Source organism: Anguilla rostrata, chromosome 3, assembly GCF_018555375.3.
Source record: "Anguilla rostrata isolate EN2019 chromosome 3, ASM1855537v3, whole genome shotgun sequence".
Lineage (NCBI taxonomy): Eukaryota > Metazoa > Chordata > Actinopteri > Anguilliformes > Anguillidae > Anguilla > Anguilla rostrata.
In genome coordinates, this window is record NC_057935.1 from 62,810,005 (window position 1) to 62,823,242 (window position 13,238).

At 51.3% G+C, this 13,238-nt stretch overlaps 1 protein-coding gene across 9 annotated transcripts in view; it reads left to right on the forward strand.

Moving 5' to 3' along the window:
- Window positions 1–13,238, forward strand: part of dlg3 (discs, large homolog 3 (Drosophila)) — a 96,637-nt gene that overhangs the window by 53,042 nt on the left and 30,357 nt on the right. For 4 of the 9 annotated variants that reach the window (XM_064329214.1, XM_064329215.1, XM_064329210.1 and 1 more), the window contains 8 exons: window positions 2,509–2,562; window positions 3,345–3,395; window positions 6,904–7,028; window positions 7,521–7,690; window positions 8,180–8,316; window positions 9,421–9,565; window positions 10,438–10,612; window positions 12,449–12,601. In XM_064329214.1, the coding sequence (XP_064185284.1) occupies window positions 2,509–2,562; window positions 3,345–3,395; window positions 6,904–7,028; window positions 7,521–7,690; window positions 8,180–8,316; window positions 9,421–9,565; window positions 10,438–10,612; window positions 12,449–12,601 (1,010 nt within the window). The remainder of the gene's footprint in view (window positions 1–2,508; window positions 2,563–3,344; window positions 3,396–6,903; window positions 7,029–7,520; window positions 7,691–8,179; window positions 8,317–9,420; window positions 9,566–10,437; window positions 10,613–12,448; window positions 12,602–13,238) is intronic. The other 5 variants (XM_064329213.1, XM_064329211.1, XM_064329218.1 and 2 more) reach the window with 3 other exon arrangements.

The window sequence follows — 13,238 nt, forward strand, 5'->3', positions numbered from 1 at the left end:
GGCAGGAAGGAAGCCGTCTCTGCGTCGGTCCTGACCCAGCTTTGAGAACGGCAGCGCAGGACGTTCTGCTTTGTCAGTGTCTTTGTCCCCCTCTAACCGCCTCTGGAGTTTCAATTCCCAGGGAGTCTGTAAGCCATTAAGAGCTCCAAATGATATCACACTTTGGGCACAGATGTAATGACACGAAGGAGCGTGCTGCAAAGTGGATGATGAGCGTTTCTGGTCAAAGGGACCCCGGTGCTTCGTGAGGGAGAGCGGGCACTTGACAGTCTGTAAATTCCGCGTTCTCACCTTACTTCATTTAGTTTCGCTTTGTTTCTCGACTGCGTGTTTCGCAAAAAATGCCGTTCTGTGTTTCACTCAGATTGTACGTGCGTGCGAGTGTGTGTGTGCATGTGCGTGTATCTGTGTGTGGGTGGGTGTGTGTGTGTGTGTGTGCGTGCATGCGTGAGTGTGTGTGTTGGCAGAAGACACTGAACAAGTGCAGTTAGAGACAGCAGACTCTCGCAAATGTCTGCTTTTTTTATTGAGACACTAAACCGAAAGACGTGGAGCCAAATGCAATATTCGCCGAGTGAGAGTGACTGCTAGACCCTGCTGGGGTTGATCACGTGACCGAGGGACCATTGATTTAGCGTTTCCTCGTTGCTGTCATCCGGTAAGGCGCGAGGGAGCCGTCTCTCAGCGCTGACGTCAGCTCCACGCAGGACGCGGCGCATTCAGCTTTGAGTCATGTGTCCGGCAGGGCGGGCGGCGCTGCCCAGCGCCGCTGTCCGGAAGGGCTGAGTTCTGCTGCTCGGAGTGTGAACTGTGTGCTCGGGGACAGAGATGAGTTTCCCAGAGAGGGCCAGGCTGGTGCTCTCTGAGTCTCCTGCTAATAACTGTCATAGAGAGAGAGGGAGGGAGGGAGGGAGGGAGAGAGAGGGAGAGAGAGAAACTGAGAGAGACAGAGAGAGAGAGAGAGAGAAACTGAGAGAGACAGAGAGAGAGAGAGAGAGAGAGAGAGAGGGGTAAGTGGAGGACATGCAGGAGGGAGAGAGAAGCTATTAGAAAGTGTTGCCTCGAGCAACAGGTTGGACTCGGCGATGGAGGAAGAAAAATGCTCTGCTTATGTAAAAATCTGAGGCGGAAGAGAGTCGGCTGCAGTGGAGAGGCACCGGGCAGGATTTTAAAATGGCTGTTGCAGTGCGTGCGCGGTGCAGCAGGATAGCGGCGGAGGAGCGATGAGCGGCGCGGGGGTGGGGGGGGGCGGGGGGAGGGGGTAACAGATTGCGGGGTCCGCTCGGCGTGGAGCTCCACCAAGCCCCCGAGGAGAGGGGAGAGACGCGCTCCCCTCCGCAGGGCTCCGAGCGGAGCCTCCTCCCTCGTGCCGCCCCGTCCTGCAGCAGCGCGCCGCAACCCCATCAGATCAATACCCAGAACACAGCCAGCCCTCCGCGAAAGGCCATTAATGTCAGCCTTCCCACAATGCACCGCTCCGAGCAGCAACCAATTCCCTTTATTCCGCATATTTTTTGTGAGGGCTCTCTGATCTGCTGAGGTCCGTGCATTCCTTTGTGTGTGTGTGTGTGTGTGTGTGTGTGTGTGTTTGAGTGTCTGTCTGTCTGTGGTTTGAACCCATGCTTACACACGTGTTTTCACATTCCTTTTTGTGAACGTTAGCGTGCGTTCTCGCACGTTTGTGTTTGTGGACAGACGTGTTGGAAAACTGAGCGTGTGTGCACAGTGATGACTTTAGTACACATGACTAATTCATGGCGGGTGCTTTGAACTGTGAAAGTAGTGTTCCAGGAAGCGATGTCTCATTGTGCATCCTCTCGAGTGACCACTCCGACCCCTGTGTCATTGGGTGTTTTCTCTTTTTACCGTGGCTGATTCTTGCCTTGCATTATCGAACACAGAGCCTTTTGCACTGTCATCGCAAGAATGTCATTTGAAAGGCAAGCCTCATCCCTCAAGCCAAGATTAGGGATTTCACAACCCGGAGTAGTTTGAGTGTCGCAGTTTCACAATGGCGTCTTCAGTTGGATGGAAGGCTGAATGTCCTAACAGCAGTGGTACCTCATATTTTTGGAAGTGGCACCAAACCTCCCTCACGTATAATGTTGGACAAGGGTTGTCCCCACAGCATGTTTGGTTTACTGCTTCTGACGATGTGCTTGTATGCTGTGTGAATGTGTGTCTGGTGATGTATATATGTGTGAGTGAGTATGTGTGTGTGTGTGTGTTTATGTGTGTGTGTATGTGAGCCTGTGTGTGTCTGTGTGTGTGTGTGTCTGTGTGTGTGTGTGTTGGTGTGTGCGTGTGTGTATGTGAGCCTGTGTGTGTCTGTGTGTGCGTGTGTGTGTGTGTGTGTATGTGAGCCTGTGTGTGTGTGTGTGTGTGTGTGTGTGCGTGTGTGTGTGTGTCTGTGTGTGCGTGTGTGTGTGTGTGTGCATGTGTCTGTGCCTCTCGGGTGTGCTAACACCCTCCTTGTGCTGAAGTCATGTGTGTCTTCTCCTCTTACAGGCGAACCCTCCCCCCATCATCGTCAACGCGGACTCCCTGGATGCGGGTCCTTATGTAAGCCTCTCTCTCCTCTCTTCACCTGTAATTACCAGCACTTTCCTCTGCTTTTCAGGGATGCGCTGCCCCTCCCACCCTGTGAAAAACCAGCACAGATAACATGGCCGACCAGTGTAGTATCCTTCATTAACCTTTACTTTTACAGTGCACAGTTGTAAATGCATTTTGGTCATCTGAATATGAGTAATGAGCAGTGCTTTGCAAAACAATGAGTAGGACACGCCCCCTAAAGTCAGACATTTTCTGAGCCTGTCCTTCAGCCCGTTTCCCTGCATTTTCTTGCGCCCGTATGCTCATATTTTCTGTGTACTGAAATAGGCGGAGTCCAGTGACACAGTGGGCACAGTTATGCCCTGTGCTGTCATTGCCGACAATGACCGCATGTCCCTGCTGTTTTTCCAATGGCCGACCACTGCCTTGTGTACCCTACCTGTATCACAGAAACTAATTAACCCTTTTATGTTGTGAGATCATAGATATGTGGTTGGAATGTTTGTTATTGAGCCTTCTGGTTACACTACTGGTAATTGAAAGCAATGGAGTTCGAGAACACTGACTTAGAATTTTGAGACAAACATTCCACAAAACCTACTCTTCAGAGGGTAAATTGTTTTAGCTATTCAGTAGTCACTCTCTGACCTGAACAAAGCTTTGAATATTCAGTTTTATAATATCAAATATTGATTTTTTAAGATGTGATTAACGGTATCTTGGTATTCCTTTCATATCTTAATTGTGAGAAATGACTTGCTTATGTAAATATTTTATGTTTGCTGCAGGTGAATGGCAGCGATGGGATGTACAAATATGAAGAAATCATTCTGGAAAGGGTAATTATGACAGTCTTTGCATGATAATTGTACTAACTCTGCACAATGGCCTCTTAGTCATTCCTTCACAAAAGAAATGTTTCTTTGAACGTATTGTTTCCTCTCACGAGGCTTGACCTTCATCCACTAGATGGCAGTAGAGGGTGTACTTTCAGAACTGTGCTGGTAATGTGAGGATGGAATGGAATCACAGCAGAACTGCTATGGATCTTTCATGCCATTAATGATTTGTAAAGAACAACCTGATGCCTCTCCTGGTAAAGCTGTAGGGATCTGACTGCTCAGCATTGATTCGTCATTTACGGCGTAGTGGCGTTCGTATCTATCACAATCAGTCCTAGCCATATTAATGGCCAGCGGACAAGGACTTCCTTTGGAAATCCTGCTCTTTAATGTTGTGTTGAGACTCAGACTCAGGGCCTGTGGTCATAAAGCATCATGGAGTAGGATTCAAGGTGGGTTTTTTCTTTATGAATTGATAAGGTTCATACAGGGCTGTCCAGTCTTGTTCCTGGAGATCTACCGTCCTGTAGGTTTTCACTCTGACTCTTTAACAAAACACACCTCATTCAAGCTAGAGATCTTGCTGAGCTGCTAATTCGTAGAATCAGGTGTGCCAAGTTTGAGTTGAAATGAAAACTTACAGGCGGATAGATCTCCAGGAACAGGGCTGGCAACCCCAGCATAATGAAACTACTTTGGATCGCACTGTAAAAGGGCTGTGAGTGTGGCACATTTCGGGGGGGTTGGGGGGCGGGCTGCACACTCTTTCCTGGCTCCGGAGCGCCCCATTGGGGGCCCTCCGACTCCCCTGTCCTAATTTGTTGTGAGTGCTGTTCATTAATTATGGAGTGTAATAAAGCGAAGCCTTTTCTCAGCTGTCCTGTCTGCTGCTTAAGCCTGTCAGATGGAGCGGTGGGCTCAGACCTGCTGCGATGGCGGGAGCCGGAGAGAGGGAGGGCGGGAGGGAGGGAGAGAGAGAGAGAGAGAGAGAGAGAGAGAGAGAGAGAGAGAGAGAGAGAGAGAGAGAGGGAGAGAGAGAGAGGGATAGAGAGAAGGAGAGAGAGGGAGAGAGAGAGGAGAGAGAGAGAGAGGAGAGAGAGGAGAGAGGGATGGAGAAGGAGAGAGAGGGAGAGAGAGGGAGAGAGAGGGAGGGAGAGAAGAGATGAGGGGAGAGCGAGGAGAGAGAGAGGGAGAGGGGGGAGAGAGAGGGGAGAGCAGGGAGAGAGAGGGAGATGGAGAGAGGGAGGAGAGAGAGGGAGGGATGGAGGGAGGGAGAGAGAGAGGGAGTGAGAGATGAGAGTGAATGTTATCTATACATTTATTGCTTTAGCAACAGCAGTTGTCATGCAAAAAGCCGATTTGAAATTGAATTTGAGGTGGAGACACAGGGAGAGAGGGAGAGAAGGAACAAGAGCGCACTGTCATTTATGTATTTACTGCTTTAGCAACACAAGTGCTCTTGTCATTCCAAGAAAGCATGTTTTTGAATTGGAATTTCAATTTGACAGAGAGAGAGAGAGAGAGAGGGGGGGGGAGAGGGAAAGGGAGAGAAAGAGTCTGTTTGAGATGGTACGGAATACCGCTTCTCAGGCCTGAGGTCCTGTTTTCTTATTAACCTTGAGTATTTGGGAGTTATTGTCCTGTTGACAACATGATACCCACACATCTGAGCGGGTGCATAGACTGTGAGAGGCTCAGGTTCTGTACTGTGGATAAATCCACTGTGTTGATCCCGTATCTGTGCAGGACTCAATTCAGTGAAACTGCACCACACCCTCTTACTGTCCTTTCTGCTTACCTTGAGCCCTCAGTCCTGTGTGTGTGTGTGTGTGTGTGTACATGTCCATGTGTGTGTGTGTATGTGTCTGTGTCTGTGTGTGTGTGTGTGTGTATGTGTCTGTGTCTGTGTGTGTGTTTGTGTACATGTACGTGTGTGTGTGTGTTTGTGTGTGTTTGTGTACATGTACGTGTGTGTGTGTTTGTGTACGTGTGTGTGTGTCTCTGTCACTAATGTCTCTCGTCTCATGTGTGGTAACTCTGTCTGTCGTCTCGTGTAGGGTAACTCTGTCTGTCGTCTCGTGTAGGGTAACTCTGTCTGTCGTCTCATGTAGGGTAACTCTGTCTGTCGTCTCGTGTAGGGTAACTCTGTCTGTCGTCTCGTGTAGGGTAACTCTGTCTGTCGTCTCGTGTAGGGTAACTGTCTGTCGTCTCGTGTAGGGTAACTCTGTCTGTGGTCTCGTGCAGGGTAACTGTCTGTCGTCTCGTGTAGGGTAACTCTGTCTGTCGTCTCGTGTAGGGTAACTCTGTCTGTGGTCTCGTGCAGGGTAACTGTCTGTCGTCTCGTGTAGGGTAACTCTGTCTGTCGTCTCGTGTAGGGTAACTCTGTCTGTGGTCTCGTGCAGGGTAACTGTCTGTCGTCTCGTGTAGGGTAACTCTGTCTGTCGTCTCGTGTAGGGTAACTCTGTCTGTCGTCTCGTGTAGGGTAACTGTCTGTCGTCTCGTGTAGGGTAACTCTGTCTGTCGTCTCGTGTAGGGTAACTCTGTCTGTGGTCTCGTGTAGGGTAACTCTGTCTGTGGTCTCGTGTAGGGTAACTCTGTCTGTGGTCTCGTGTAGGGTAACTCTGTCTGTCGTCTCGTGTAGGGTAACTCTGTCTGTCGTCTCGTGTAGGGTAACTCTGTCTGTCGTCTCGTGTAGGGTAACTCTGTCGTCTCGTGTAGGGTAACTCTGTCTGTCGTCTCGTGTAGGGTAACTCTGTCTGTCGTCTTGTGTAGGGTAATTCTGTCTGTCGTCTCGTGTAGGGTAACTCTGTCTGTCGTCTCGTGTAGGGTAACTCTGTCTGTCGTCTCGTGTAGGGTAACTCTGTCTGTCGTCTCGTGTAGGGTAACTCTGTCTGTCATCTCGTGTAGGGTAACTCTGTCTGTCGTCTCGTGTAGGGTAACTCTGTCTGTCGTCTCGTGTAGGGTAACTCTGTCTGTCGTCTCGTGTAGGGTAACTCTGTCTGTCGTCTCGTGTAGGGTAACTCTGTCTGTCGTCTCGTGTAGGGTAACTCTGTCTGTCGTCTCGTGTAGGGTAACTCTGTCTGTCTCTCGTGTAGGGTAACTCTGTCGCTCGTGTCTCGGTGTGTAGGGTAACTCTGTCTGTCGTCTCGTGTAGGGTAACTCTGTCTGTCGTCTCGTGTAGGGTAACTCTGTCTGTCGTCTCGTGTAGGGTAACTCTGTCTGTCGTCTCGTGTAGGGTAACTCTGTCTGTCGTCTCGTGTAGGGTAACTCTGTCTGTCGTCTCGTGTAGGGTAACTCTGTCTGTCGTCTCGTGTAGGGTAACTCTGTCTGTCGTCTCGTGTAGGGTAACTCTGTCTGTCGTCTCGTGTAGGGTAATTCTGTCTGTCGTCTCGTGTAGGGTAACTCTGTCTGTCGTCTCATGTAGGGTAACTCTGTCTGTCGTCTCGTGTAGGGTAACTCTGTCTGTCGTCTCGTGTAGGGTAACTCTGTCTGTCGTCTTGTGTAGGGTAACTCTGGGCTGGGCTTCAGCATCGCTGGAGGGATGGACAATCCGCACATTCCGGACGACCCCGGGATCTTCATCACTAAAATAATCCCGGGCGGAGCGGCGGCCATGGACGGCCGGCTGGGGTGAGTCTCGCCTCCGCCAAACTCAGAGCGGGCCCACTCTCTGCCGTCAGCCAAAACCGCGTGGGAGACAATGGGCCCTTCTTCTGCCTCTCTGGGCTCCGTTTCCACTCTTTTATCATCCAAAAAAATAGGAGAGTATGATACAGAGTGTGCTTTGAGTGTGTGTGTGTTTGTTTTTGTGTGTGTGTGTGTGTGTGTGAGATTGTGTGTGTGTGTGTCTGCGTGTGTGAGTGTGTGTGTGAGTGCGTGCATGTGTGTGTGCATGTGTGTGTGGGTGTGTGTGAGTATGTGCATGCGTGTGTGTGCGTGCGTGTGTGAGAGCCAGAGACAGATCACTTGTCTTCCATTCAGAGTGAATACTACTGCGGTTTTGTCCCAGAATGCCGTCCTTCTCTGAGTCAGTGGGCTTTGTGGTTGCTCTGATGATTGACAGGGAAGCGTGTGTGTGTTAATGCGCTGGAGTGTCTCTCTCTCGCTCTCTCTCTCTCTCAGGGTGAATGACTGCGTCCTGCGTGTGAACGAGGTGGACGTGTCCGAGGTGGTCCACAGCAGGGCAGTGGAGGCGCTGAAGGAGGCGGGGCCTGTGGTCCGGCTGCTGGTCCGGAGGAGGCAGGCCCCGCCTGAGACCATCCTGGAGGTCAACCTGCTCAAAGGGCCGAAGGGTGAGGCTGCGTACTGCAGGCACGCCACACACACACACACACACACACACACACACACACACACACCACACATACAAACTCACACACACACAAACAATACATCACCCACACACACACACCATCCACAACACAAACATACCTCAAACACACACAGCTACAATATCTATACACAAACATGCTACACACACACACCAACTCACACACACACCCCCACACACGCACCTGCACACATCAGAACACACACACAAAGCACACACGCACATATGCACCCACAGACACACACATACACACACACATGAATCCTAACACATACATGGTCACATTCACACGGACGCACACAGGCACACTCACACGTACGAGCTTATGAATTCTCCCACATGTAGCAGTTTATCATGCACTTGTAAGGGACGATCTGTTCGTATGAGAATAACTGCAGCAGTATCAGCAGTGTCTGAGCACATCCCTTGTCTCTGACCCCCCCACTGACAGGGCTGGGGTTCAGCATCGCCGGCGGCATCGGCAACCAGCACATCCCTGGAGACAACAGCATCTACATCACCAAGATCATCGAGGGCGGGGCCGCGCAGAAGGACGGGAGGCTGCAGACCGGAGACCGCCTGCTGGCCGTAAGCCAAGACCCCTCCCCCTTTCAGCCCGGCATTCGCCAGCCTGTCAGTGCGCTCAGACACGCCCTCAGACACTCTAAACCGCCTTACTGTTCAACACAATGTCCAGTTCTCACACTGACGCAAAGCACTCCTAAAGACATCCTTATGCGACAAAAAGAGGCCCCGCCCCTCAGTGTTTGGGGTCCCTGTGAAAAGACTGGTGCGGAACGCAGGCGGCAGCTCAGGTTCCACGGCGGCCTCTAAAGCACGTTCGCGTCACGTCGAGAGAGAGAGAGGCGAGCAGAGGCGACCAGCGAGCCGGACGAGCGAAGAGGCAGTTGAGCTACGCGGACCGGTTCCGGTTCCGGTTCGCGTTAGTAAGAGGAGTCGCTGAGCGCCTTCTGGCTTGGGCACACAGCCGCGAGCGGCCGCCGCTGCTGAATCTAGCGGCCTTCCCTCTGCAAACATAACTCACGCGCAGGTAAACCGTACTGACGGGGTACGGTCTTGGCTCAACCATAAGCAATTTCAGTTAATGTCTCCGCAGAGAATGCTCTTGTGAGCGGGTTCACTTCCCAGTTTATTACCGTTTCCTGGGTAAAGTCCAAAGTGTCCAAAAAATGAGCCCCAGAGAAAGGGTTCAGCCGGAACTGTTGAACACACAGAGATGGTGACCTTTGTCAGGATGATGTATACATGTGCACTAAGGAAGCAACTGAACACACCTAACTAATGAGAAACTCCTGTGAAGCCATTTGTCCCAAACATCCCGGTGCCCTGGAATGAGGGCTGTGTATAATAAGTGCTATGATTTCTTCATGGTGAAACCGAAGTGTATAAAAATACCCTGAAATAAAAGCAGAGAATGTGAACTTCAACCACATGCGATGTGATCACGAATGTAAAATTGTGGAGCACAGAGCCAGATCAAGAAAAGAATAATTCTTCGTCCCAGACATTATGGAGCTCACAGCGTATGCTTGGTGTTTTTTTGTGTATTTGGGTAGATGTGCTGTACCAAGCGTAGAGAGAGGAAGTGCTGAACGCTCAGGTTGGTGCGCATGTTGCCGTGGCGATGGCGGCCGTTATGGAGAGGTGTTGACCGTGTGTCTCCCCCCGCAGGTGAACAACATCATCCTGCAGGACGTGCGTCACGAGGAGGCGGTGGCCGCTCTGAAGAACACCTCTGACATGGTGTACCTGAAGGTGGCCAAGCCCGGCACCGTGCACCTCAACGACATGTACGCCCCCCCGGACTACTCCAGTAGTACGTACCTCCTCTGCTCTCCTCCCTCCGTCCTCTCCCCTTCCTTCTGCTCTTCCCTCCTTCTCTGCACCTCCCAATTCGGTGGAAACGATGCCCTTCCCTCACTTCTTTTCTCACACGTCTTCTCATGAATGTCCACAGCCTCTGTAGGACATGGGCTACTTAGAACGTGGAGTTTAACTTGTGCAGCGCATGCAGGTTTGGTGTCTAATTGGAGTGGTGGTGTGAAAGTGTAGCGTTGTGTAGACGTGGAGTTAGTCTATCACTGGTGCATCTTGCGTGCCGCCCCTCCTCTCCCGAAGCCCACCAGTGCACCCCGGCCCGGTTTGGGAGCCGCTCGAGTGCGATGGCGGTGCTGTTTCCTGTTTTTGCGCTTGGCCGGGGCGCTGCGGCGCGGTCTGGGGGGTACTGAGAACGGGCACAGGGTGCGCGAGTGAATCAGCTCTCCAGACTCCCACATGGTGTGCTGCCGCTGCCCACCGCCCAGACACGAATCGCCGCTCTCTCCCTCCCACTGAGAACGGAGGCCTTCTCAGATTCCTCCTTCTCCTGCACGCCCACGTCCCAGGGCGCCCTGCCAGGCTCTTAACACCACCCCTCCCCCTCCCCCACGCAGACATCGCATGATACAGTACCAGCAGGGAGAGCCAAATCCTCTACCTGCCATTTTGTGTTTCTCGTGTACGCTTTGCTTCCGGAATGTTCACATTAGTGTAGAACCTTAGGGTCTTCTTTTATTTTATGGTTGAGTCTCTGCCACTCAAGGCCAACGACACCCCCATCCTCAGTGCCTGACCCCGCCCTGCGTTGCTCAGCAGTGCCACCTTGTGGGTTCTCCGTTTTAATGTTCCTTACTTCTTTTCTCCCTACTGGCCTCGCCCTCCCCCCAGCCTTCCCCACTATGGTCGATAACCACGTCGCCCACAACTCCAGCATGGCCTACATGGGCGGGGTCGAGCCCAAGTCCGTCTACCAGCCGCCGCAGGTCACGCCCTCCAGGTACTCCCCAATCCCTCGTCACATGCTGGGGGAGGAAGACTTCACCAGGTGAGCCACCTGTCTCTCAAAGGCCTTTGAACCGACAGTGGTGCTTATGTTTAAACCTGCGCTTTATGGTGTCCCATCCACTATAAAAGGGAAATTATTGAGATCATCACTGAATTATATAACTAGGCTTGCCAAGATTCAGCTTTACTGGTAACTCTCAATAAAAAAAATATTATTGCAGTAAACTCCAGGGGACCGATGGGGCAAAAAATGTAAAACTTCCAGCAGCAAAAGAGCCCATATGCTTACACTATTCTGGTTTGACCGGTTGAAGCTCCACTGATGTTTGTTTTTGTGAGTTTGCATTGAGGTGTACATCTGAAAAAACATCAAGCAGACAAAAACAGAGATACAATCTCTTTTGTCAGCCATTGTCAGGTATTTGTCTGGCAAACAGGATGCCCAATAGCTACTCATACAAGGCCTGTAGTAAAATGTTGTGGGTCACAATAGAAACCAAAGGATCAGTATTGCCTGACTTTGAGTCTGTGTAAGTAAATACCTTCTCAGATGGCTGGACTGCATTTTTTTTACTGGAGAGAAATGAGAGCCAGTCACTCCCTGACACACATACTGTGTGGTCACATGTCTTTGTGCAGTGGTTGCTAAGCTCGTCAGGAAAACTGCAGGCCAAATGTCACATGTTTCAGTGATGGCTTTCTGTGCCAACTCAGTCTTTCACACTTCAGAAAAGGATATTACAAGAGGCTTTGAGGCAATTAACAATGTAGTAATTATATATGTGTAATTACGACAATTTTGTGCTCTTGTTATGTAAAATGATTGATAGGCACTCGTCTATTTCTTTTTTTGCCATGAGTGAACGTATCATGAAAGTTCTCCATAAAGATTTGTCAGTTTTGGCTTTAAGTTTTCCATTGTTGTTGACCATTTTCAAATGAATGTTCTACTGACTGGAGTTTTGATGTCAGTCTAAAAATGGTCAGTGATGAAAACGTATATTGACAATAAAGTACAATCTATTGGTTGCGACTGAAAATCTAAAATGGAATCATGCCATTTCACTGTAACCACGGGTACTGTACAATTTTATTTTTTGCACTGTACATTATTTTCACACCTATGTAAAACAAATATATTACTGTCTGCTAACTTTGTGGAGCAACACTTGAGAGTTTCGCTGGTGTGTCACATGAGAGAAAAATGTACAGAGAAAGTAGGAAGGGGTGAGCCGGTGCCTTCAGTGTGGCGTGTGTGTTGCCTGGAGCGTCCTCGAGCTTCCCGGGGTCTGGTCCTGTTGGGTGAGGTGGCCATGGTGGAGTTTGGACACAGTGACAGGCCTGAGGCATGGGGAGGACACCAGCTGAATCCGGATTGGTGGATCCAGAGTGCAGACTCTCTGACAGGGAACGAGAGCCCGCCCCCCTCCTGTCACTCTCCCGCTTCCTCCCGGGTGTGGGATGGCCGATTGGTCACATGACCTGCCCCGGTGCTGGCTCAGGTTCTCTCTCTGGAGGGGGTGCACTGGACAGATAGTTGGCACCCGACCCAAGAGCTGCTGTGTGCGCAAAAGAGGTGTGTCTGTCAGCCCCCCAGGCTGCAGGGAAACCGTGCCATCTGCAGCCGCACCTGTGGAAGGGGGGCTGGGAGGGGGGCAGAGTTTGACGAAGGATGAGGTTTGGGGGATTAGAACTCCGGTGACTTAATCCACACCCCAGTCTGTCGTGATTTGCATGTGTATGTGCGTCCATGTATGTGTATGTACATGTGTGTGTGTGTGTGTGTATGTGTGTGTATGTGCGTGTTTGTGTGTACTTGTGAGGTCCATCATCCTGAGCCCCATTCACAGTGTGATTTCTGTACCCCTCCAACCAGGGCCGAGCCCATTTACAGTGTCATCCACAAACCCCTGGAGGACAGCGTCCCCCCCTCCCCCCACTTCTACAGCGGGGTGCCCCGGGACGCGGGCTTCTGTCCCGGTCCCGCCGCGGCCCCGCGCCAGGGCCCCGCGGCGCCCTTCTCCGGCAGGTACTAACCCACCGCGACGCGCTCTCTGCTCTGCTTCCGCTAACCCCCGCCATCCCGCCCCGCCCCGCCCTGCCCCGCCCCAGCCGGAGGCGGCTGCTGTGCCCGTGGTGTGGTTTTTATGGTTTGGTTTGGTTTGGTTTGGTGTGTCGTGTCTCTGTGGCGGATGGATGGGGGGGAGGGGCGGACACACCAGAGGGCTCAGAGCGGGGTTTTTGCCACATGCCTGTGCTTCCAGAGCCTGTCAGTGCAACACAGCCTCACTCGCACGCTGCAAAGGCCAGGGTTCTCTCTGCCTGTGTGCGAGCCCACACAGTCTGTGACTTAGCAGCAGTGGCTATGTGTCTGTATATGTAGCAGTCTATACATGTCTCACCCTCCACCTGTGTGTCCTGCCGTGTTGTCTCTTTACTTTGTCTGTCTCTCTGTCTGTCTGTATGTCTGTAGGCATACGGTATCTTGCTCCCATATGAGCTTTTTTGCCATGGCACAACACTTTCTAAATTTATTTTGAAATTGCACAAGAATTTTATATTGCACTGTTTTACCTAAAAGTACGTTTTTGGATTCAGTTGTTGCCATGGGGATCTGCTGTGGCTGCCTGTCTGAGAGGGTTGAACAAGTGACCCAGCAAACTTTC